The 23,146-nt window shown below is 31.8% G+C and overlaps 2 protein-coding genes across 2 annotated transcripts; one reads left to right on the plus strand and one right to left on the minus strand.

Moving 5' to 3' along the window:
* On the plus strand, positions 5,459–9,780 carry LOC18608394 (protein FAR1-RELATED SEQUENCE 5). The gene is made up of 2 exons (XM_007043056.2): positions 5,459–8,019; positions 9,316–9,780. Exons 1-2 carry the CDS (start codon positions 5,818–5,820, stop codon positions 9,487–9,489), a joined length of 2,376 nt encoding a protein of 791 aa, XP_007043118.2. The 5' UTR covers positions 5,459–5,817; the 3' UTR covers positions 9,490–9,780.
* Positions 10,354–14,950, minus strand: LOC18608395 (protein FAR1-RELATED SEQUENCE 9). The gene is made up of 3 exons (XM_007043057.2): positions 14,625–14,950; positions 12,276–13,763; positions 10,354–10,760 (listed from the first exon to the last, which is right to left on the minus strand). Exons 2-3 carry the CDS (start codon positions 13,755–13,757, stop codon positions 10,593–10,595), a joined length of 1,650 nt encoding a protein of 549 aa, XP_007043119.2. The 5' UTR covers positions 13,758–13,763; positions 14,625–14,950; the 3' UTR covers positions 10,354–10,592.

Here is a 23,146-nt window from a genome sequence, read left to right on the forward strand (position 1 = left end):
GAATTAACATCATAGATCTTCATCAGCAACATGAGTCCTTGTTATGATCTTATTGCCACCTTGATCTAGAAAATGGGGGTACAACAATTATGGCTGATTTGATTGGAAATAAGGTATATATTCATCCCACCAAGACACTTGTTCTACTTGCCCTTCTCCGATCAAGGCAATCTTTACAAGATATACATTGAAAGGAATTATTTATTTATAGCTTTAGTGTATCGAAATTAAGTATTTGTACTTAAGTCACTTTCATAAATACTGAACTTCTTTTAAATGAGTTCATCAATCTAATAAAATCAGTGATTTAAATCTTATATTTTGGTAATCTTACATTTTAAATTGAAATTTGTTGTTTATTAGTATCATTTAAATGCCTCATTATTATAATAAAAAGGAGAATTGCACTCATGACTTTAAGCCTTTCTATTCTCTGTTTTTCTTTCCCCTGTTTCTCCATTGTTCTTTATTTTTCTTTTTATTATTTGAGCTTATTAGTCTTATTCTAAATGATGCTATAAAAATATCTTCTCACTTCCATTGCATTGCAGGTATGTTTATAGGACAAATTTTGTGTACAGATTATGATTAGTTTATAGCTTTGAGTACAAAGGAGCAGGACCAAAGAACTTTTCCATCTGATCTTGAATCAGTGGATAAGATTGCTTGATCTTCTCAAGTTCTGAATATTTGGTTTTGTCAAATGGTCTCGCTCTCGGCTTGACTGGGGATTTGTACCAAGTTGAGAATTATTGGCAGTGGTAGAGGTAATGGCAGCTCGTGATCTTCCTGACTGAATCGCATGACTGATGTCTAAATGTGATTCATCAGAATTGACGCTGCTAGCTGCTGTTTGAGGTTGAGATGGTGACTGCTTGACATTGTTAGCTTGTGGACTTTGTGTTATGCTAAGAGATGGACTGCATGCTGGATGAGACAGAGGTAGAGACTGGATTGACAGCAAGTAAGGTAGCAGTAGAATGCTGAGCTGAGGTACTGGCAGAAGTTGAGGGAACGACGGCCTGTGTGAGTCCTCTAATACTAAAAGCAAATGCTTTCGTACCCCTTGTCACGTAGGTCAAAGGATCACCTACATCACTGTGTATCAACTCTAAAATCTCAGTGACTCTTATTCTTTTTTCACTAGAAGGAAGCCTAGTCATTTCATCTTGTAGGCACGATTCATAAATTGGATAAAATTCAACTTGTAAGAAATTTAAGGATCCATTCTTAACTAGTTTGTTTATGTATCAATATTAATATGATCAAGTCTTAAATGCCACATATAAGATGGGTTCACATCCCTTTTCCTCTTTAAGGACAACACAACGAAACTAGCATCATTCTCAATATTGTTTATGAAATTATAGTAGGACTAATAAAGCAAAGACTATTCATTAGAAAACCAGAAATCACAAATTTATCATTAAATTTAACCACAAGTTTGTTAATAAAATTTAAAGAATAACCAGCAGGTCCAAGTTTTGAAATTGAAATAAAATTTCAATAAATATCTGGGACATAATAACATTTTTCTAAAACAATAGTCCTAGATAATTTCAAAACATAAGTTCCTATAGAAACTGCTGCAATTGTTTCCCAACTTGAAGATCACCTCTCCTTCATTTAACCTCTAGGTTTCCTTGAACCCCTGTAGCGTATTGCAAATGTGTGAGGTTGTGCCAGAATCCACACATCAAGCATTAAAAGAATCAATAGCTAGATTAGTTTGAATAATACGCCTAATTGACCTACCTTATGAAAGTTTGTCATTTGTCAAAGTTTCCAACTAATGATGACAATTCCTCTTCCAATGACCAAGCTTGCCACAATGGAAACAATTTCCTTTACTTTTCTTTTTCTCAATAGCCTTATTCAAGTTTCCACCCTTATTCTTCTTAGAGAACTTAGAACCATTAAACCTGTTATTCTTGTTCTTACTTTTGGGCTTGAACCTAGAGTCACTTGCCTTTTCAGTCAACACGATAACAGGCTTATCATTTTTTATCAAATCCTCCGTTACTCGTAACATGTTGAGCAGTTCAGATAGTGTCACCACCATCTTATTCACGTTATAGTTTCCAAACAAACTGATTAAAGGATTCTGGTAAAGAAGACAAGATAACATCAACCTTAGTTTCTGCATCCATCTTCGCACCAAGCATCTCCAATTCATTAATGAATGAAATCATCTTCAACACATGTTCGCAAACTGGACTACCTTCCACCATTTTAGTGGACATTAGGCCTTTCAAAGCTGCTTGTCGCGCACTACGATTTTGTTCTCCAAACATCTCTTGCAAGTTATAAATCATATCCCTCGCCGTAGCTAAGCCTTGATGTTGCATTTGCAACACGTTGGTCATTGAAGCCAATATGTAGCATTTAGCTAACTCATCTGCATCATGCCACTTGCTAAATGCATTTTTTTGTTCATCTGTGGCATTAGTTTTAGGAAGTTCAGGTGGATCTGTGGTTAGCACATAGGCTATCTTTTCAACAGTAAGAACAATGGTCAAATTTCTTTTCCAATCTATATAATAAGGACCCGACAATCGATTGTCATCCAAAATTTTAGACAAGGGATTAAAGTTGGCCATTTTAGATCTGCAAAATAGTGCCAAAAAAAACTTCACGTCTGCATGTAAAGCAATCTCACATTTATATATATCCATCAGATTCGGATATAAAATCTACAATGGTAGATCTCTCAGAAAATCAATAATTTCCAAACTCAAATGTAACAATTATATTCAAAATTCTTAGTAGGTGTCAAGAACCACATTCTTGTATATACACAATTAAATCATTAGTCTAATAATTGCATATAGACTTAATGCACAAGTAACTCTTACTTGTCACAATTTTTATTCATTTTTTTATTGTAATTCTTGATATTTTCAACTTCCAAATTTAACATGGTGATGGTTAAGTGTAACGATTGTCCAAGTGTATTATATGTACTCAAAAGATTATACCTTCATTTTAGTCAACGCTCAATTGAGTCATACATACACCTATCTTCTCCAAAACAAATCAAAATCCAACTTATCCTACCCAATTAAGTCATACATACACCTATCTTCTCAAGAAATAGATCAAACAAACTAATTAATCAAAATCTAACTTATCCTTTTGGCTTCATTGCAACCTAATTAATTAAAAGAGACCATAAATATTATTTCAAAAAAAATAATTCTATTTAGCACTTAATATTTTATTTTGGGATTTTATTAATTGTGTATCAAATCAAATAGACGTAAACTCTTACTAACCCACAAATATATATTAACTTGATGTAATTCTATCATATCATTTCATAACAAGATTAAATAAAAACTATATTACTGAAATATATAAAAATTATAGTTATATCACATGCTATACGTATGTACTTAAATCGAATCTAATTAAAGACTATAATGAATTTAATCTTTAACTATGTGCATAGAAATAATAGTCCAACTGCAATTCGGTCAAAACAATAGTAGCTAGCAACACTTGTTTCTCATTCAATGAAATAGAAATTAAATAAGGGAGAAAACCCATCACCAATAACATACAAGATCGATAGTAGAATTAGGATAAGTTTCTTACGTAATTAGAATTTTTTTTTCCCTTTTTGACTATTAACAATTCAAGATATCAATAATTAAGGAGATAAGAAGTAACCATCATCAACATAATCATCTCCAAAAAATCATAAGATCTTTAGTCTAGTTTCCCTACAAATGCGAAATTTTTATGTTCTATACAATAATAACTATTGTTATTTAATATAAAAATTAATAATTTACCACAAAAAATTATTGATAAAGATAAAAATACCTTAACAGCGATTCAAGTGCCTCGCATGAATATATGCTTCTTCTGGGGGTTTCGTTTTTCCTTGAAGTTTTGTTTCTTTTTTTTTGTCTGAAAAATTGTTAGCTAATTAATTCTGATAGCCAAGGAAGTAGTAACCCTTGCTTCTATAAATATACTTAATTTATAGTTTAACCCAACTTATATATAAAACTTAAAAGACGAGTATGTGTAGGATTTTCCCTCTTTGTAGCTATGAGCCCAAATTCATGTCATATCATAATTAATATTTTATTTAAAATTTTATTTAATTTAATATTTTTATTTGGTTTTTTGAATTAATTAAATAACTTTATTTATTCATTAATTGTAATAATGTCCATCAAAGCATTGCGATTGACTCTTGCGAAGAAAAGAATTATCAATAAGTTTTACTAAATAGTTATTTCACCATACCATACTCTCCATGAGCTTTATGGATGAATAATATCTATTGTCACATCTAACCCATATAATACCAATTTATAATTTTAATTCTTATTGGATTTTGGAAAAATATTTTTTTATAAAACCACGTATATATAATATTAATATAAATAATATAATTCTAATATATATTTTAAAATATTCTAGGATAGTGATTTGTGTTCATGAGTGTATGAATTATTCTAGGATGCTTGGTTTATGATTTTCTTAGTGGAATTGTGTCACATTTCGTCTATGAAGAACTAAGTATTATCTCTTCTAATATAGTAAATAAGCCAGCAACATTTTCCGCTCATTATTTATATATCTTTCTTCATCAAAATTGAGACACATTTTCTTTTTTTTTTTGAAAATATTCATATTAGTTATCCTAGAATAAGTCAACTTTGGCCTTGGACGATAGGAAAATGACATTATCTCTTTTAATTTAGTAAATAAATTAGTTACTTTGCCCACCCATTGTAACAATGCAATTTTTTTTTTATCAAAATTGAACGTTTAGCCTTTGAATTATATGAGAATGACATTATTTTTTAAAATTTTTAAAAATTAATCATATTTTTTTAAAAAAAAATTACAAACACCTAAACATTTAATTTGAACATTTGATTCAAATTAAAATCTTCATTCCAAATAAAAAAATGACAAGTTAAACTATTTAAGAAAATTCAAATAAATTTTAATTCTTTTATCATATTTAATGAAACCTTATACTTTTATTTTAAACTATATATATCATTGGCTAATTACTATTAGTCAAAAGATATTTACAATATTATTTATTATTTTATATCTACGTGACATTGACATGGAAGGTGAAAATGTTATATAATCACGTCATTATATTACATTAATATGTTACTTATAATCCATTATAATATGTCAGTATGTTACATTAACGTGATATGATATAAAATAATATATAATATTTTGATTAATAATAATTAATTAACGTAAGTCATATTAATTTATTTGACTTAAAATAAAAAGATAAGAGTTTCATTGAACATGAGAAAAAATAAAAAAATTATTTATATTTTCTTAAATAATTTCTAAGGTTTTTAGATATTATACCTAAAAAAAATCATATTTTTGGCCAGCATGTTATTCTAATCGGACGGTGATAAGAGATGCAGCGAGTGGTAGAGCCAAACTGAAGCCGCAGCAAAACACAACCACCCCAACTCCGTATTCCGTAATCCGAAATTCCAAATTCACCATTTTCTCTCTCTCAACCCTTTCGCAATTTGCAGACTTTTTGCCTCTCAACTTCCAGTCTTTCTTTCACTTTTTTCTTCATTTTTTTTTACCTATATTTATTCATAATTTCAATCTCCCTTTCTTAATAAAATCCCCTTTTTAATCTCAATTGTAGGGTTTCTCTCCTTTCTTCATTGCTCTCCACAAACCCTAGCCCGTCCGTCGTTTTGTTCATGTCTTCCACGGTGAAGCTGACTTCTTTTTTTACCACTTCAATCCCACTTTCAGGACATTAAATTTTTCATCCTTTTCAAAAAATTCAATTGCATGGACCCCGAGGTTCTCGAATTCGATATAGGCTTAGGCGGAGGAGGTAGCAGCGCCCGCGACGGCGATGATGATGCCAACATAGGGTTAGACGTGGACGAGGACATGGCGGATAGCCCTGCCCCTTCAATCCTTGCTTCTAATAGCAATGGCGGTGGCTTTGGCGGCGGTGGCAGTGAAATATACCTTCCAGAAGGGGACCAAATGGATCTTGAGCCATATGAAGGTATGGAATTTGAGTCTGAAGAAGCCGCCAAGGCCTTTTACAATTCCTACGCTCGCCGTGTTGGTTTTAGTACACGTGTAAGTTCTTCTCGTCGTTCCAGGCGCGATGGAGCAATTATTCAGAGACAATTTGTTTGTGCTAAAGAAGGGTTTAGGAATTTGAATGAGAAAAGAACAAAAGATAGGGAGATCAAGCGTCCTCGTACTATTACTAGAGTAGGATGTAAGGCTTCTTTGTCGGTTAAGATGCAGGATTCTGGGAAATGGGTTGTGTCTGGATTTGTTAGGGAGCATAATCACGAGCTTGTTCCGCCTGATCAGGTTCATTGTCTTCGGTCTCATAGGCAAATATCTGGGCCTGCTAAGACTTTGATTGATACGCTGCAGGCTGCTGGAATGGGCCCTCGTAGGATTATGTCTGCTTTAATAAAAGAATATGGTGGAATTAGTAAGGTTGGATTTACAGAAGTGGATTGTAGGAATTATATGAGGAATAATCGGCAGAGGAGCTTAGAAGGAGATATTCAATTGCTTTTGGATTATTTGAGGCAAATGCAAGCTGAGAACCCAAATTTCTTTTATGCTGTGCAGGGTGATGAGGATCAGGCTTTGATGAGTAATGTGTTTTGGGCTGATCCAAAGTCTAGGATGAATTATACTTACTTTGGGGATACTGTTACCTTTGATACTACATATAGGTCAAACAGATATCGGCTGCCTTTTGCACCTTTCACCGGAGTAAACCACCATGGACAACCAGTTTTGTTTGGCTGTGCATTCTTAATAAATGAATCTGAAGCATCATTTATTTGGCTGTTTAAGACTTGGCTTATCGCGATGTCTGGTCGCCCTCCGGTGTCCATCACCACTGATCATGATGCCGTTATTCGGTCAGCAGTTATGCAGGTTTTCCCTGAGACTCGGCACCGCTTCTGCAAATGGCATATCTTCAAGAAATGCCAAGAGAAGTTGTCCCAAGTGTTCCTCAAGCATCCAACTTTTGAAGCGGATTTCCATAAGTGTGTTAACTTGCCTGAATCGATTGAGGAATTTGAGTCTTGTTGGTTGTCACTTGTAGATCGATATGAACTCAGGGATCATGAATGGCTTCAGATAATATACAATGACCGGAGGCAGTGGGTCCCTGTATATCTGCGGGACACTTTTTTTGCCGAAATGTCTATAACCCAACGAAGTGATAGCATGAACTCATACTTTGATGGTTTTGTGAATGCTTCAACCAATCTGAATCAGTTCTTTAAGCTGTACGAGAAAGCTCTGGAGAGTCGTAATGAGAAAGAAGTAAAAGCGGATTATGGTACAATGAACACTTCCCCTGCTCTGAAGACCCCATCTCCAATGGAGAAACAGGCATCAGAACTTTATACCAGAAAACTGTTTGCGAGATTTCAAGAGGAGCTAGTTGGGACTCTGACATTCATGGCATCTAAATCAGATGATGATGGTGACATCATAACATATCAGGTGGCAAAGTTTGGGGAGGATCATAAAGCTTACTATGTTAAGTTCAATGTTTTAGAAATGAAAGCCACTTGTAGCTGCCAGATGTTTGAGTTCTCTGGTCTTCTTTGTAGACATGTATTGGCAGTTTTCAGAGTAACAAATGTCCTTACTCTCCCATCTCATTATATTTTGAAACGATGGACGAGAAATGCCAAGAGTAGTGTTATATTAGAAGAACGTGCTAGTGATGTATATACTAATTATCTAGAATCTCATACTGTTCGGTATAATACCCTACGTCATGAGGCCTTCAAGTTTGTTGAGGAAGGATCAAAGTCTTTAAACACTTACAATGTGGCACTAGGTGCTCTCCAAGAGGCTGTAAAAAGAGTTGCACTTGCAGCAAAGAATGAGGGGAGGACTAGGATGGTCAATGGGCGTGTCATGAGGGACTCTGCACGTGATCGGGCAAATAGCATTAATCACAGAGTGCCCAGTCAACCTTTGTCTGAGGTCAGAATGATTACTCAATTATTTGTGATGCTTGTTCTACATATAACCTACTGAATGAAAATTCTACATACGAGAATATATATATATATATTTAATTGGGGGAGGGGGATTTGAACCTTGCTCTTTAGGCAGGGGACAATGCACCAACCAATGAGCCAAATGCTCGGGTGCTACATTTGTGAATTTGTTTTAAGGTTCTTGTTGAACTTTGCTGTAAATGTTTCGTTTTCTCATTTTCTAAAGTACCTGCCTTGCAGATTGTATTTGAATTGGTCATTATTGTAGTAAACCTTATCACTGAGAGATTATTTCTGTTGAAACTTGCTATATTCCATGGATATGTCATTGAACATATTGTCTTTAGCTCTACGAAATGCAGTTGTAAGTTCTTTGATTGCATGTTCAACTTCAAGGGGAGCACCCAAGTTCTAGTTTCAATGGAAATAGGAAAGGGATTGACTTACCTCCGTGGGCAGGGCTTGAGACTAAAATACATGTTCTCAGCAATCCTTTTTGTAGCAAGTGCCCTAGGTTTAGTGCATCTGCTACTTTCTTTTTGACAATTATGTCTTTGCTCTTCATTTTATTGTTAAGATGCCTTGTTTGTTTGAAGTGAAATGCATTATCTGCAATAAGTTGTAAGTTAACTATGTTCATCACTAAGTTTCTCTCCATTTAAACTTCCGTGATGAAAGCTTACAGTTTATAACCTTGATACCTATGGAGAGCTAGATTCATCTTCTTCACTCATTGATTATTATTATTAGTTATTCTTCTGAATTGTTTATTGATAATTCTTCTCTCTCAAAAAATTTGGTAGCAAGGACATTCAGATTGAAATCTGTTGGATGTTTTTTTGGTTTTGACATACCTGGTTTCATGATTCATTATGCTTTTGCTCAAATGATTGTGAAATGCTGCTTGCATTGTATATTCTGCTGGTTTCTCTATTCTTGTTCACCAACAATCTGGTTACAAGGTTGGGTCTAAGCATGGTATCTTTCATTTGGTAAAAGTGTTCTGCTCCATGATTTTGCAAAGCATTACGGAATGGTGAATTGAATATGCTGCTTTCTTCTATGTTGTCGTATAACCATATAGATTTTGAGACATATGATGTGGACTGTGTTCAGGATTCTGTTCAATGATTCTTAGGATGTAAACAAGCTGGTTTTGACATATATCACATTATCACTGTCGTTTTGCTTGACACGGTTAAATAATAATGACATTAAATATGCACATATGAGAAAAAAATGGAAAAAGAAAATGACTCTGGTGCTTCATTGTTTTCAGGATGATATGGACAAGAAAATCCGAGAACTTACCAATGAGCTGGAGTTTGCAAATCGAAAGTGTGAAGTTTACAGGGCTAACTTGCTTTCTGTTTTAAAAGACATCGAAGACCATAAGCTACAGTTGTCGATTAAAGTGCAAAATATAAAGATCAGTATGAAGGATGGCCTCTGATGTTGCAAATACGTTTCTACCATGTAATATTGATTTATCTCATCTGATCTTGTATTTCAAATCTGTCTTCTACCCTACCCTACTAATTGGGCTAGGCTTTGCTTCACCTTTGAATGCTGTAGAGAAATTAGGAAGGCATCAGTTTGTTGCCATGTATAGTATAATTGATGTCATTTAGGTGCATAATTTATCAATTTGAGTGATTAGTTTCTTTTAGTGAACTCTATTGAGATTATTTAAGGAAAAAGAAAAGAAAAAAGAAATCTATGGAGATTGGTGGCCCTGTGTCAATCATCTAGTCTGAAGAACACTTTCAATTATTCTAGTTGGGTCTAAAACGCTTAAACTTTTTTCTACATATTTTAGTTTTCTTCGAAGCAAGTGTCTTTGCGGGTCTAGAATCTTCTATAAACTCCAAAAGTAAAGTTGCTGGTAGGCACGGTCTGTTGCTCTATGCCTTTCAACTAGTCGATTTTTGTCTATATTGCACACGGTAGGTGCATCACAGATTAATTGGTGCAGATCCTTTTTCGTTAAGGGTTTTTCAGTATTTTATTACATCTTCCTGTAAGGGATATAGCTTTTGTTTACGCATCATTAGCCAATTATGTTAGGCCACCATCACTATCGTTCGTTTTGCAAAGCTTAAGAGAAGGCTTGCCATTTATTTCAGTGCTTGAAGCAGCTATATTTGCAGACAGTGTTAGATAGTATTACCTATTCCATGAGATGAGATGGCTTGCGCCTGGTATGCAACATATAATGATTATTTGATAAGAGTTTTATGATTATCCAGTTGCTTTATTAAGTCTCAGGTTCACTCTCAGAGAAAAGGTCTCAGGTTCTTGATGCACATGGTTCATATGATCATGTCAACTGTCCGTCTGTCTCTTTGCCGAAAGGGAAGGTAGAAACTAGAATGCTGCTCTCACCATCTGAAGAACCTATCATTTTTTTTTCATACAATCTAAACTAACATTGTATTTATGGCAAATTAACCCCACCAGTCATGATCAATTCTTGCCGAATCCTCTGAGAAGCTATAATAATAACTACCAGTATGGGAAAGACTCATTCTGCTAACATTTCTTTACAGATTACCTTCACTCTTTCAAACTAAGCCTTGCGTTTTGAACTTTAACAGACAGCTTTAACTTCTGTTCTTCCATATCCCTCAAAACAGCCAGCAGATTGGCTCTATACACTTCACATCGCTGGTTTGTGCTCTCCAACTCCATAGTCAATTCACGAATTTTCTTTTCCTTCTCATCCTGAGTGATAGGAAAAATAACAGAGATCTTAATAATAAAATGATGATGATAACACAGAAGCACAATTAACACGTGTCACAAAAAAAAAGAATTAATAAATGTGTCAAGAGAGATCCTTATGAAACTATTTATCTTACATTACATTGTTTGAGTTAAATGAACACAAGGGTCATATACCATCTTATATATGATCATATCTATCCTTGTATTGGGAGGAGAATATTCTAATCCAACATGGGGCATAGAAGAATTTGTGAAGAAGAAAGTATGCAGGAACTTCCTTTTTCTTCATTACATTGGTATGGGTCAACTTATTGAAGTGTGATGCTTGAAAGGATCAGAAGAAAGTATTAATGATATGCAAGAACCTCTTTTTTATTCATTAAATGTATATGTGTCAACCTATTGAAGCGTGCTGCTCGAAAGGATCAAAATAAAAAATTAATGAATTCATTGCAAATTTCCAGGAAGTATGCATCTTGTATCCCTCTCCGCAAAGAGAGTGCGAAAAGTTTTTATAGATTTATGTGTGTATTTCAAGTTATGCCCAGAGACTATCAACCTAGATTTTCTTCTCTCTCTCTCTCTAGAAAATTCTAATTAAAAGTTGAAATAAAGGACCCTCAGTATGCCACAATATCAGTTGAAGGCATGATTCATAAAAAAAGTAGCTTCTATTTATTGATACACAGGACAGTTAAACCAGTCTCAAGATCAAGAGTTTCTTATAGAGCTCATTAAATGACTCACTGCATTAATGGACATATTCAAACCCTTGTGGGAAGGAAAAGACCTTGGTTTGGACATAAGCATTAGATGGTAAGGGGCCCAATCAGTGGAGAAGGTCATCCAAGGATTCTTTTTTTCCTCTTTAAATAAAGACCTTAAAAAAAAGAGAACAAAAGAGTGGTAAACTGAACTGTTATGAAGCTAACTGGAATCATTGTGGCAGTTGTGTGAAAAAGTTACTACCAATGAGAGTTATATCTGTGTGTTAAGTAAATTTTACTCCAATGATGAACTATAAATGAAAGAAAAAGAAAAGAATAACAGAGTAATAAAGGTTGGTGAGAGACCATTTGAAAGTATCACTTTTATTGTCATATGAATATTGTTGTTATGACTTGATGAATGTACCAACAAAAGAACAGGATCAAATCAATGCATGCCTATTGACTGACCAAAGGGGAGGTTTTTATAGTATTATTTGCGCTGATACACCTAAATGCAATTACCTAATTTGTTGATTAAACAAACTGTTAGGAAAAAATAGACAAAATATTCAGAACCTCTATAGGAAAGATAAGTAATCATGTTTCTAAATGGTTAAAGCCTACATTTAGTGGCTTCAAGATTAGCTTTAAACCGCACAGATTCCTATTCTTGGTTGGCCCTCGAAAGAGGCATAAATAATCATCAAATAATGAAATGAATTTGCAATATATTCAATTTAGAAGTTTAATAACAAGGGGACTTTAGCAAGTTAGATAATGTCCTGAGGTAGGAGACACTAACCGCAGATTGACATGCCACTGCCTGAGTATCTCCAGCTGCATGCAACTCTTGATTATCTCCATTGCTCAATGCTCCATCTTCTGCGGCTGCAGGGCTTTGGTTTTTTGCAGCAGCAACCTTTTTCACTGCCTCTTGTAAAGCATCCATTGCCACAGTGTAAATGTGAATAGATTTTGCCCCTTCTTCAACATACTTAATAGCTTCTTGGCGTAGACTGTTATACCGAACTGTTAAGGACTCCCGAGAATTATTTGGCAATTCAGATGCACGTTCCTCCAACACAGCTCCACTTTTGGCATTTCTTGTCCATCGTTTTAGTACATATTGCGAAGGAAGTGTAAGAACATTTTTTGCTCTGAAAACTGCTAATATATGCCTGCATATTATTCCAGAATTTTCAAACATTTGGCAGCTGCAACAAGCTTTCATCTCAAGAGAATTGAAGCTAACAGTGTGCGCTTTGTGGTCTTCCCCAAATTTGGCCACCCGATATGTTGTGACAGTTCCTGAGTCATCAATTTTAGTCGCAGGATTAGCAAGGGTCTCTACCAACTCCTCTTGGAACTTCATGAATATTCTTCTTGTAAAGAGGTTAGCTGCTTGTTTTTCCATGGGTGATGGTGTCTTAAGAACTGGTGTAGTGTTAGAGGTGTCATAATCTGCCTTTAATTCTTTCTCATGCCAAGTTGCTACAGCTTTCTCATACTGTTTAATCAACATCTGTATGGTGGTTGATGGATTCACAAACCCTTCAAAGAATGAGTTTAAAACTCCACTTCCCTCACTTACAGATAGCTCCCCAAAGAAGGTATCTCGCATATAAACAGGGACCCACTGTTGCCGAGCATTGTGCATTGACTGAAGCCATTCATTATCCATGACAAAGTACCTTTCCAGCAGCAATACCCAGGATGATTCAAACTCATGAATCGTCTCAGTCTCATTAATACATTTCCCAAATTCTGTTTCAAAAGTAGGATGTGATTGGTATAGTTGAGCTAGTTTCTCTTGGGTTTCTTTGAAAATGCTCGATTTATTGAAACGAAGGCGTGTTTCTGGAAGAATTTGCGCAACAGCCATCTGTATGAGACGATCAGGGTCAGTTGTTATAGAGATAGGATGGTGGTCAGACATTGCATGAAGCCAACTTTGTAATAGCCATACAAACGAGGACTCGGACTCATTGAGAATTAAAGCACATCCAAACAACACTGGCTGCCCATGGTGGTTTAGTCCTGTGAATGAGGCAAATGGCACCCTATAGCGATTTGTCCTATATGTTGTGTCAAAAATAACAGTATCCCCAAAGTAAGTATAATTCATCCTTGATGTTGCATCTGCCCAAAATATGCTTCCACCAGTGTGGTCACTATCACCTTGAATTGCATAAAAGAATGAAGGATTCTCTGCTTGCATTCGTCTCAGATAGTCCAATACATGCTGACCCCCACCCCCTAGGGTCCTTTGTCTGCTGGCACTCATCTATCTCTGAAATCCCATTGTAGCAAGCAAAAAGAAGGAATGAGATCAATTCCTCACTAAAGTTCTTTGGTAACAGACTGAACAGAAAAATAAACACACATTTCAATAGACTTAAGCAGTGGTTCACTGTCCTCACCTACCGAAAGGTTTAGGTTTTCCACTCTTCGCGCTGAACGAAGAAATAGTAATGTGGATTATTTTAAAATGTCATCAAAATATTGTTTGTTACGATGGCCTAATGTGGATTATTTTAAAATGTCATCAAAATATTGTTTGTTACGATGGCATGACCTATAAGTATCGCTTGGTGCTAATTATTGGAAAAGTTTTACAATGTAACAAAGGGGTCCATTTAATATGGTCATCACTGGTGTCAACTCCATAAATTCCGGTCTGCTAGCGCTAATATTCTATAAGTTGTCTTTATTTTATCAAAAACGAACATAAGAGTTTTCAGAATTAGCAAAATCTGTACCCCACTTCTACATAGATTTGATAGAATGCTGTCAACAGGCAATAGAATGAAGCAAGCTTTTACTTTCATGAAACAATTTCTAAATTTTCCTTTTCTTTTTTGGATAACGACATTGCAAAACAATGGCAGGCTTGGCTTGGACATAAAGGATTTCATGTAAAGACTCTACTACAACAACAAAAACAAGTTCCTTGCCCCAAAACATAAAATCTTCCTAATCCAGAACCTAAAATATACTCCAAATATCTGCAACTTTAGCAGCGTAACTGCAAATTATGAGCATGGAATGAATTGGGAAAAAAATATCAATTCATAGATAGCAAAAGAACAGAAATCAAAAGAACCCAGATAACAAAATGATAAATGATGAGAAGGGAAGAAGAGAAACTGACCTTGAACCCCCCCCACTTCAGATAAAAACTGAAAATTATCTCGGATGTTCACTGGAAGGCAAGGATTTGACTTGTTCTTGATGAGCTTGAACCGAAGTTTCAAGATGGGCAAGATTTACTTTCTTCTTCTGTTCACAGTTCGGGCAGATTCAGACGACAGTTGGGATTTGCCCACACTTTTTACAGCTATTGTTCTTCAACAACTCGACTTCGCAAAAACTGTTAACTCACACTCACGGCTGTCCAGTTTTGTCCTGTCCTTTACTTTTTATCCATTTACGGTTTTTCGCCCGTCTCCATTATTTTCTTGAGGCCTCTTGAATCCAGGCCCCTCTGCCCAAAGAGTTTTTATGGTTTGGGTTCTTTTATTAGGCTTTGGATTATGAAAGATTGGAAGTGTATTTATTTTTTTTGAATCTATTTTACAAAAAATAAATAAATATATAATGAAAGAGTTTATATTTGATGTACATTACTATATAAATCATTAGTGTTATTTTATAAATAGGTAACTATATTAAAGATAAACTCATAACGAGAAAAGGAAAATATACTATTTCAAATATACAAATATAAAATACTCAGAATAAAATGATATATATACATATATATATATATATATATATATATATATATATATATATATCATTTTGGATAATTGTTTGACATAAGTAACAATTAAAGTTGTGAATGCTTTGGTGAAAATTCCTTTTTATATAAGTCAATTAATAAATAATATATGTAATTTAAGAGTAATAATGTATATAAAAAATAAAAGTACAACTTTTTCTTACATGTGTCTTATAATTAATTTACATTTTAAATTTCAAAATTTAAAATTGAGAATGAAAATAAGAGCATGTTTGATTTTTTTTTAACCTAAAAGTTACTATGAAATTTTTATTAAAAATAATAACTTTTAAAATTAAGTTAAAATTATTTAATAAATTTACTTTTATAAGCATTTTTTTATAAATAATCTGTTTGACAAAATAACTTATATAAGCTCTAATTTTAGTTAAAATTATCATAAAAAGATATTTAATAAATGACTTTCTATTAATTACAAATTTCTTTATTCACAATGGGATAAAGTTAATTTATTTTTTTATTTAAAACAAATTTTTAGAAATATAAAAAGTATTTTGTATAACATAAAATTTATAATTAATAATAAATCATAGAAAATAATTTCACAAATAAGTCATAAATAATTCATAAATCATCGATTTCTATTATTTATCAGTGTTGGGTCTTTGCTTTTTTTTTTTTTTTTAGTAGTCTTTGTAGAGAAAGCTAGAAGAAAGGAAGATTGCTAATTGCATTAGAGATAGGTGATTTGCAAAGAGAGGAAAAGGAGAGAGGGATCAATTGAGAAAGAGAATGGGTATTTCTTGAGAGGGTAATTTTAGGATTATTTTAATAGATGAAAACAATTTTGAAGCAAGAAGAAAAATTTTTCTGAAAAGTTAACGTGTTTTTAAAAGAAGAGAAGAGAAAGTTCCTCTTTAAATCTTTTTTTGAAGTTTTTTTTTTAGATTTTGTTCTTTAAAAAAGTGTTATTTTTTAAAGATTTTAAGAGCTTCTCAAAATCTTATTTGATCCGACTTCTGTTTTTAATAGCTAAATAAGCTGAAAAAAAATGAGACTGATAACTCTACGATATAGAGTTATTTGGGTTTAATTTTGATAGTAATTTAGCTTAATTCTTGTGATAATACATAGAAATTAGTAAATTTTATTTAAATTATTTTAAATTAATTAATTTAGGTGAGTCAATCTAATCTTAGTTAATTTTTTACTTAATTTTGTGTTAATGTGATTAAGACAGATTGTTATTGATTTATTCGTGCTTTTGTACGTGTTTAATGAAAGAAGGAAAGCAATTTTAAGGTGTAGACCTCCACTTTATATGTTTCAATATTTCAATCATAACTTTTTTTACAAAACTCTAAATGAGATGATTTTAATACCATTGAAAAGCTAAGAGAAAAAGCTACAACTTTCATGTTTATCACTTCACCTAGTTTGGCCTAAAAGATAGTCAAAATCTTATCGAAGTTGAAACACTACAACAGTCTTAAAGTAATTACGATTTCTGCTAATTAATTGGTCGAAGCCGTAGCTTTGGTGGAAGTAGGCCGCAGGTCACATAGGCTGATGAAGAAATCCTAGTTGAAACTGAATTCTTTCTTCACCCAACTTGGCCTAACTTTAAAGTTCTATGAAAATAACCTTTCGGAAGACTTTTAGAGAAGAACGAAATATCATATTAAAAGCTAAAAAACAAGCCACAAAGTCATTAAAGTTGAGTAGAATTTGAAGGATTTAAGAAGATTTAGAAGATCAAGATTACAGTTATTGGGTTCTATTATCTTTTCATTATTCTTTTATTTTCTTAGTTTAATTTTATTATTTAAATTTAATTTAATGATGATGTGTGATTTGATGGGAAACTAAATTAATTATATAAGATTATGATTGAACTCAATACGTAGTCTAACTTATTTATCTCTCTTTTACTTATGTTTGATGGGTTTAAGTTGTTTATTCTATTTTGTTCCTAATGTTTTTAGTTGATTGGCCACCAATTAGATTGAATTGGAAATCTAAGTTAAACCTTAACGAAGGAGATTTAGGTAAACCTTAAATAGAATAAAGTATGATTGAATGCACTTAATTGATTAGGTGATTTGATTTGCATATAAGGTATACATACACTTATAAGCTATATGTAGCCAATATTAGAGCCTAAACTTAATGAATTTTCTTCAATTTAATTTGCATAAACATATAGTAAGTTAATTGGAAGAGATATTTTTATAAAAAACTCGACAGAGACTTGAAAATAATTTAGAATTCTAAGTTAACAACTTAATCCATTAAGTTAAGTTAAGAGAGAAATAATAATCAGATGAAATATTGAGAGACATCATAATCTTTGGTCTAAAAGTCAATCAAATCTAAAGAAGTAATTTTGTTGAGTAAATTAGATTAGTTTTAGGTTTTAAGTTTGATTTTATTTTGTTTTTTAATTCAAATTTTAGTGTTTGGATAAAATTAGGGTGTGTAATTTTAGTAATTAATAGTAAGAATTAATTCAATTCTCTTTGGGATTGACACTCAGTCCATCATTATATTATCTTTATGATATGTATACTTGCGTAGAGTATCGATCCCATAGGGAATTAAATTAATTTTTACTATTAATTACTAAAATTATACACCTTAATTTTATCCAAATACTAAAATTTGAATTAAAAAGCAAAATAAAATCAAACTTAAAAACTAAAACTAATCTAAGTTTATTCAGCAAAATTACTTTTTAAGATTTGATTGACTTTTAGACTTAAGATTATGATACCCCTCAATACTTCATCTAATTATTGTTTCTCTCTTAACTTAGTTTAATGGATTAAATTGTTAACCTATAGTCCTAAATTATTTATAAGTCTTTGTCAATTTTCTTATAAAAATAGTTCTCCCAATTAACTTAATATATGTTTATGTAAATTAAATTGAAGAAAAATTCATTAAGTTCAAACTCTAATCCTAACTACGTATGGCTTATAGATATATGTTTACCCTATATGTAAATCAAACCACCTAATCAACTAAGTGCATTCAATTATACGCTATTCTATTTAAAGTCTACCTAAATCTTTTTCGTCAAAGTTTATCTTATATTTCCAATTCAATTTAATTGGTGACCAATTAACTAGAAGCATTAAGAACAAAATAGAATAAACAACTTAAACCTATCAAACATAAGCAAAAGAGAGATAAATAAATCAAACTACATATTGAGTTCAATCATAATCTTAGACAATTAATTTTATTCCCCATCAAGTCACACATCATCATTAAATTAAATTTAAACAATAAAATCAAACGAAGAAAATAAAAGAATAACAAAAAGATAATAGAATCCAAGAATTGTAATCTTGATTTTCTAAATTTTCTTAAATCTTTCAAATTCTTCTCAGCTTCAATGACTTTGTGGCTCAATTTTCAGCTTTTAATCTTGTGTTTCGTTCCTCTCTAAAAGAATTTCGAAAGGTTGCTTTTATAAGGCAATGACTTTGTGGCTTGATTTTCAACTTTTAATCTAGTGTTTCGTTCCTCTCTAAAAGTCTTCCAAAAGATTATTTTTAGGGCTTTGAAGTTAGGCCAAGTTAGGTGAAGAATGAATTCAATTCCAACTAGAATTTCCTCATCAGCCTACATTAGCCACGGCCTACCTCCACCAAAGCTACGGCTTTGACCAATTAATTAGTAGAAATTGTAATTACTCTAGGACTACTACAGTACTTCAACTTCAATAAGATGTTTGACTATCTTTCAAGCTGAAATGGGTAAAGTAATAAACATGAAAGTTGTAGCTTTTTGTCTCAGCTTTCCAATGGTTTAAGAATCATCTCATTTGGAGTTTTGTGAAGAGAGTTATGATCGAAATATCAAAATATATGCAGTGAAGGTTTGCACCTTGAAGTTGCTCTCATTCTTCCATTAAAATTCTTCCTCCATTAAACACCTACAAAAGTACAAATAAATCAAAAACAACTTATCTTAATCACATTAACACCAAATTAAGCATAAAATTAATTAAGATTAGATTGACTCATCTAAATTATTTAATTTAAAATAATTTAAATAAAACCTATTAATTTTTATGTATTACCATAAGCACTAAGCTAAATTACTATTAAAATTAAATCCAAATAACTCTATATCGTTATCACACCTCTAAACTTAATATTTTGCTAGTTCTTGACCAAAACATAGAAAATAAACTAACTTATGAAAATCAATGTCAAATAGTGAAACAAAATAAATATAGTTACTATTAGAGATAAAGTGCACCAACTTAATGATTTCCTATAATTTCTTTAAAAGTATGTCTATCAATTATTAACTTAAGGAAAAATATAGGCATTATTCAAATTCATGTTTCAATTCCAATGCAAGCTCATTCTCGAATGGATTTCCATGTGTGTGTGTGAAATCTTTTATTAAGAATATCATGACATTCGAATCAGTTTATGCCAACACAAATTTCAAATTAGTACTCGAACTTCATAGATTTACTTTTCATCTCTCTCTCCATTAATATAGATGAACACAGAGCTAGGAATCAATAGGTCTTTAATAAGCTTATCCAAGTAAGATACATGATAATAATATGGCTCAAATCACCCAAGCACATAATTATTTTAGGACCTATATAAAGCTCTATTTTCCTTCTCCAAGAACACATTTTCTTCTACATTTGAACTTTTCTTTTGTTCAACACATTTTTTTCTCTTTTTTTTTTTCTCACAATTACACACCTCCAAACTTACTTTCTTTGTATTGTAGGTAATGGGGTGTGTTTTGAACTTTTTTCACTTCAACATCACCTTTCTACCATATGCATTTAGCTCAATATATATTTCTAAAAAAATATACATGTTTAGGAGTGAATGTTGTAAAATTGAAAATTTTATTCTAAAGCTAAGGTTTTTATTATGTAGTTAAACAAAGAAAAGGAAACTTAGGCTCAAAGGAGTATACTGGGGATAAATATATAACAGGGTAGGCTTTTTAGGCTTAAACGGTCTTAAGATAGCCTAAATCATGTATTTAACTAAGTATTACTTAGGATTTCGCCTTGAGAGAGAATCAAGTAAATTTTAGAATTCATGACATAATTTAAATTTTATATTAATAAACCTTTTCTAGATATGCACAATAATTCAAAGCAAAAGATAAAGTGTTCAAAATTGTGAAAAACACATCCTAACAATGATACTCAACAAAAGAATTTACAATGAATCCCAACAAAAATCTTTTTTACTCAAAAGCTAAGAATTCAAGACAATTAGTTATTATAATTTATAGGGAAATCATCAAAATCATCAAAAAAAAAAAATTGACACAACTTACTCTAGATTCCTAATATTTGAGTTAGTAATAAATTCAATTACCAACTAATCCTAGATTATTTATAAATCTAGATAAATATGCAAATAAAACTAAATCTAAAACTTTTACAGAATATTTACCACTAGAAAAATAAATTCAAAGACCAAATAGGCACTAAATAAATTGCAAATATTTATTTTTCTTTTGTGTCAAAATATACTAAGTGTTTTTAAGTTGTTGATTAATCCGTCTCCTAATCACTATTATAAATAGATGGCTCAAAGGGTTGATTTAATATAGCATTTATAAAACAAAAAGTGAAATTATGAAATGTTTATAGTATTGTATTCCTAAATTAATATATTTCATTGAATTAATTTTTTTTCAAATTTATAATTATACATGAAAATTCAAGTGATTATGACAAGTTTAATATTTTGCTTTCAAGTATTTAAATAAGGCATAATACTAAAAAAAGTACCTAAATTATTCAACAAAATTCAAATAAGTCATTATTCTTTTATTACGTTCAATCAAACTTTGAATTTTTATTTTGGATCAAATAAACTCTTATGACTAATAGTTGATTAATTACTATTAGTCAAAATGACACTAGTTATTTTATATCTACATGAGATTGTTGTGAAAGGTGAAAAATATTACTTGGTCGTGTTATCATATCACATCATCATCAATTATAATATGTCAACATATCTAATTATCATCAATTATAACATGTTAATATACCACGTTAGCTTTACGTGACATAAAAAGACAAATGGTATTTTGATTAGTCATAAGAGTTTATTTAACTTAAAATAAAAGTTAAAGGTTTATTTGGCTAAAATAAAAATATAAAGATTTAATTGAATACAATAAAAATATGAAAGTTTATTTAAAATTTTTAAAATAATTTAAAGACTTTTTTAGATATTATATTTTAAATAAGTTTAGTTGTCCATAAATACAAAGTTTTCCAATTCTAACTTTTTATAAAAAATATTTACCTCTTCCAAAAATAAATATATATTCCTCATTAAAAAAAAGGAAGAATCAATTATTTATTTAACAAAATTCATTTTTTGAGAAATTAAAGTATAAAAGTTTTTTTAAAATTAAACTAAATATGATCCAATTCTTTTGTATAATAAGTTATAGTGGATCTTTGACTATTCTCATCGAAAGATTAATAATTAATAGTATTAGTTAAATCATATATATCTTAAAAACAAATAAAAGAGATCAATTCAAATTTTTTTTATGTATTTGAGCATTTAGCTTATTGGTTGGTGCATAATCTTCTTATTTAATGAACAAGATGCAAATCCCTTTCCTAAATAATAAAAAAAAAAATCCCTTTATCACTTAATGCTGCTTTTCTTGTTAAGAAACTAGTTTCAAATTATCCTAATTTGTCACTTTGCTGTGGCTGTTGATGGCAGTTTGCTAACCATAAAAGTTGCAAGCAAACCCACTTTAACAAAGCAAAGATCTTTCTTTTTTGTAATCTCATGAAGACAACTAGAAGGAGTTTGATCAGTCATGCTTTGGTTGTTGGTTGCTACCTTCTTACAAGACCAAATTTTGCTTTATTCCATCATTAAACAGTCAAAAGAAAACAAGAATAAATAAAACAAAAGGAAAAAAGAGAAAAGTAAAAGAGAAAACAAATTAAAGGGAAGTGTGATAGAAATTGTGTAGGTCTATGAACGGAGGAGGATTTCCAACACTAGACAACCGTCCTTTGATTCTTCAATCTCCATTTATTAGCTATATGCTGCTTCATTCCTAGTTTGATAATCACATTTGCATTGTATGACTGCATGCATCGCTTAAACATTAGACCATTGGCCACTGACCTCACTTTTTGTTGTAGCTTATTGTCTTGCAAATGAGACCACGAACAGGACAGACCAGACAAGGCAAGGCCAAAATGCCTAAAAACAACGTCTATTTAATTATTAAAACCAGACTGATGGATGTGGCTTTTGCAATAAATCAAAAAAAAAAAAAGAAAAGGATTTTATTCTACCTGAAAACTCGATGCCAGATGGCATACGTGTTTGAGAGAGCTGATCAGACCAGTCCCTAGCTGGTGATGCCATCCGAATAATCCAGGCTGCTTCTTTTTATTTTGTTGAATACCCTTTTAACCTTTAAAGAGAAGAGAGTGGGACAATATTTGACTCATAAAACTCCTGTTGTTGGGGTCAGCTGAATTATTGGAACACTGCTTCCTTTATTCTCTTGTAGTACGTTTTGACGGAAGAGTATAGGAGAAGAGTATAGGAGAATTTAATCAAAGGAATCACTTTCCAAAATTAGAAACTTGAATTCATTCATGAATTGTAAAAAAATTTGACATCAGATACCAGCCCAAACCTCAAAACTTGTGAGTTATATTTCATCTTACATTAGTTTTGCTATGGCTGTGTGCCCTGTTACCAACTTTTTCAAGTTTAAGTTTCCCAAATTGAGCTGAAATCTGATTTTGTTTACATCAATAATTGGACATGAAAGAGGAGGACAGCATGGTCTAATTTAGATGGGGATGACTACAAATTTTGAGTTTTTAACTTCTGAGACAGGAATGCTTATGACAATAGCTTACACTATTA

Source organism: Theobroma cacao, chromosome 2 (assembly GCF_000208745.1).
Source record: "Theobroma cacao cultivar B97-61/B2 chromosome 2, Criollo_cocoa_genome_V2, whole genome shotgun sequence".
NCBI lineage: Eukaryota > Viridiplantae > Streptophyta > Magnoliopsida > Malvales > Malvaceae > Theobroma > Theobroma cacao.

Excerpts from the sequence above, each read along its gene's own strand:
- LOC18608394 (XM_007043056.2), top strand. The coding sequence starts at position 5,818 with ATGGACCCCGAGGTTCTCGAATTCGATATAGGCTTAGGCGGAGGAGGT. Across the intron at positions 8,020-9,315 it reads CCAGTCAACCTTTGTCTGAG|GATGATATGGACAAGAAAAT; the intron begins GTCAGAATGATT and ends CATTGTTTTCAG.
- LOC18608395 (XM_007043057.2), bottom strand. The coding sequence starts at position 13,757 with ATGAGTGCCAGCAGACAAAGGACCCTAGGGGGTGGGGGTCAGCATGTA. Across the intron at positions 10,761-12,275 it reads CAGTGGCATGTCAATCTGCG|GATGAGAAGGAAAAGAAAAT; the intron begins GTTAGTGTCTCC and ends CCTATCACTCAG.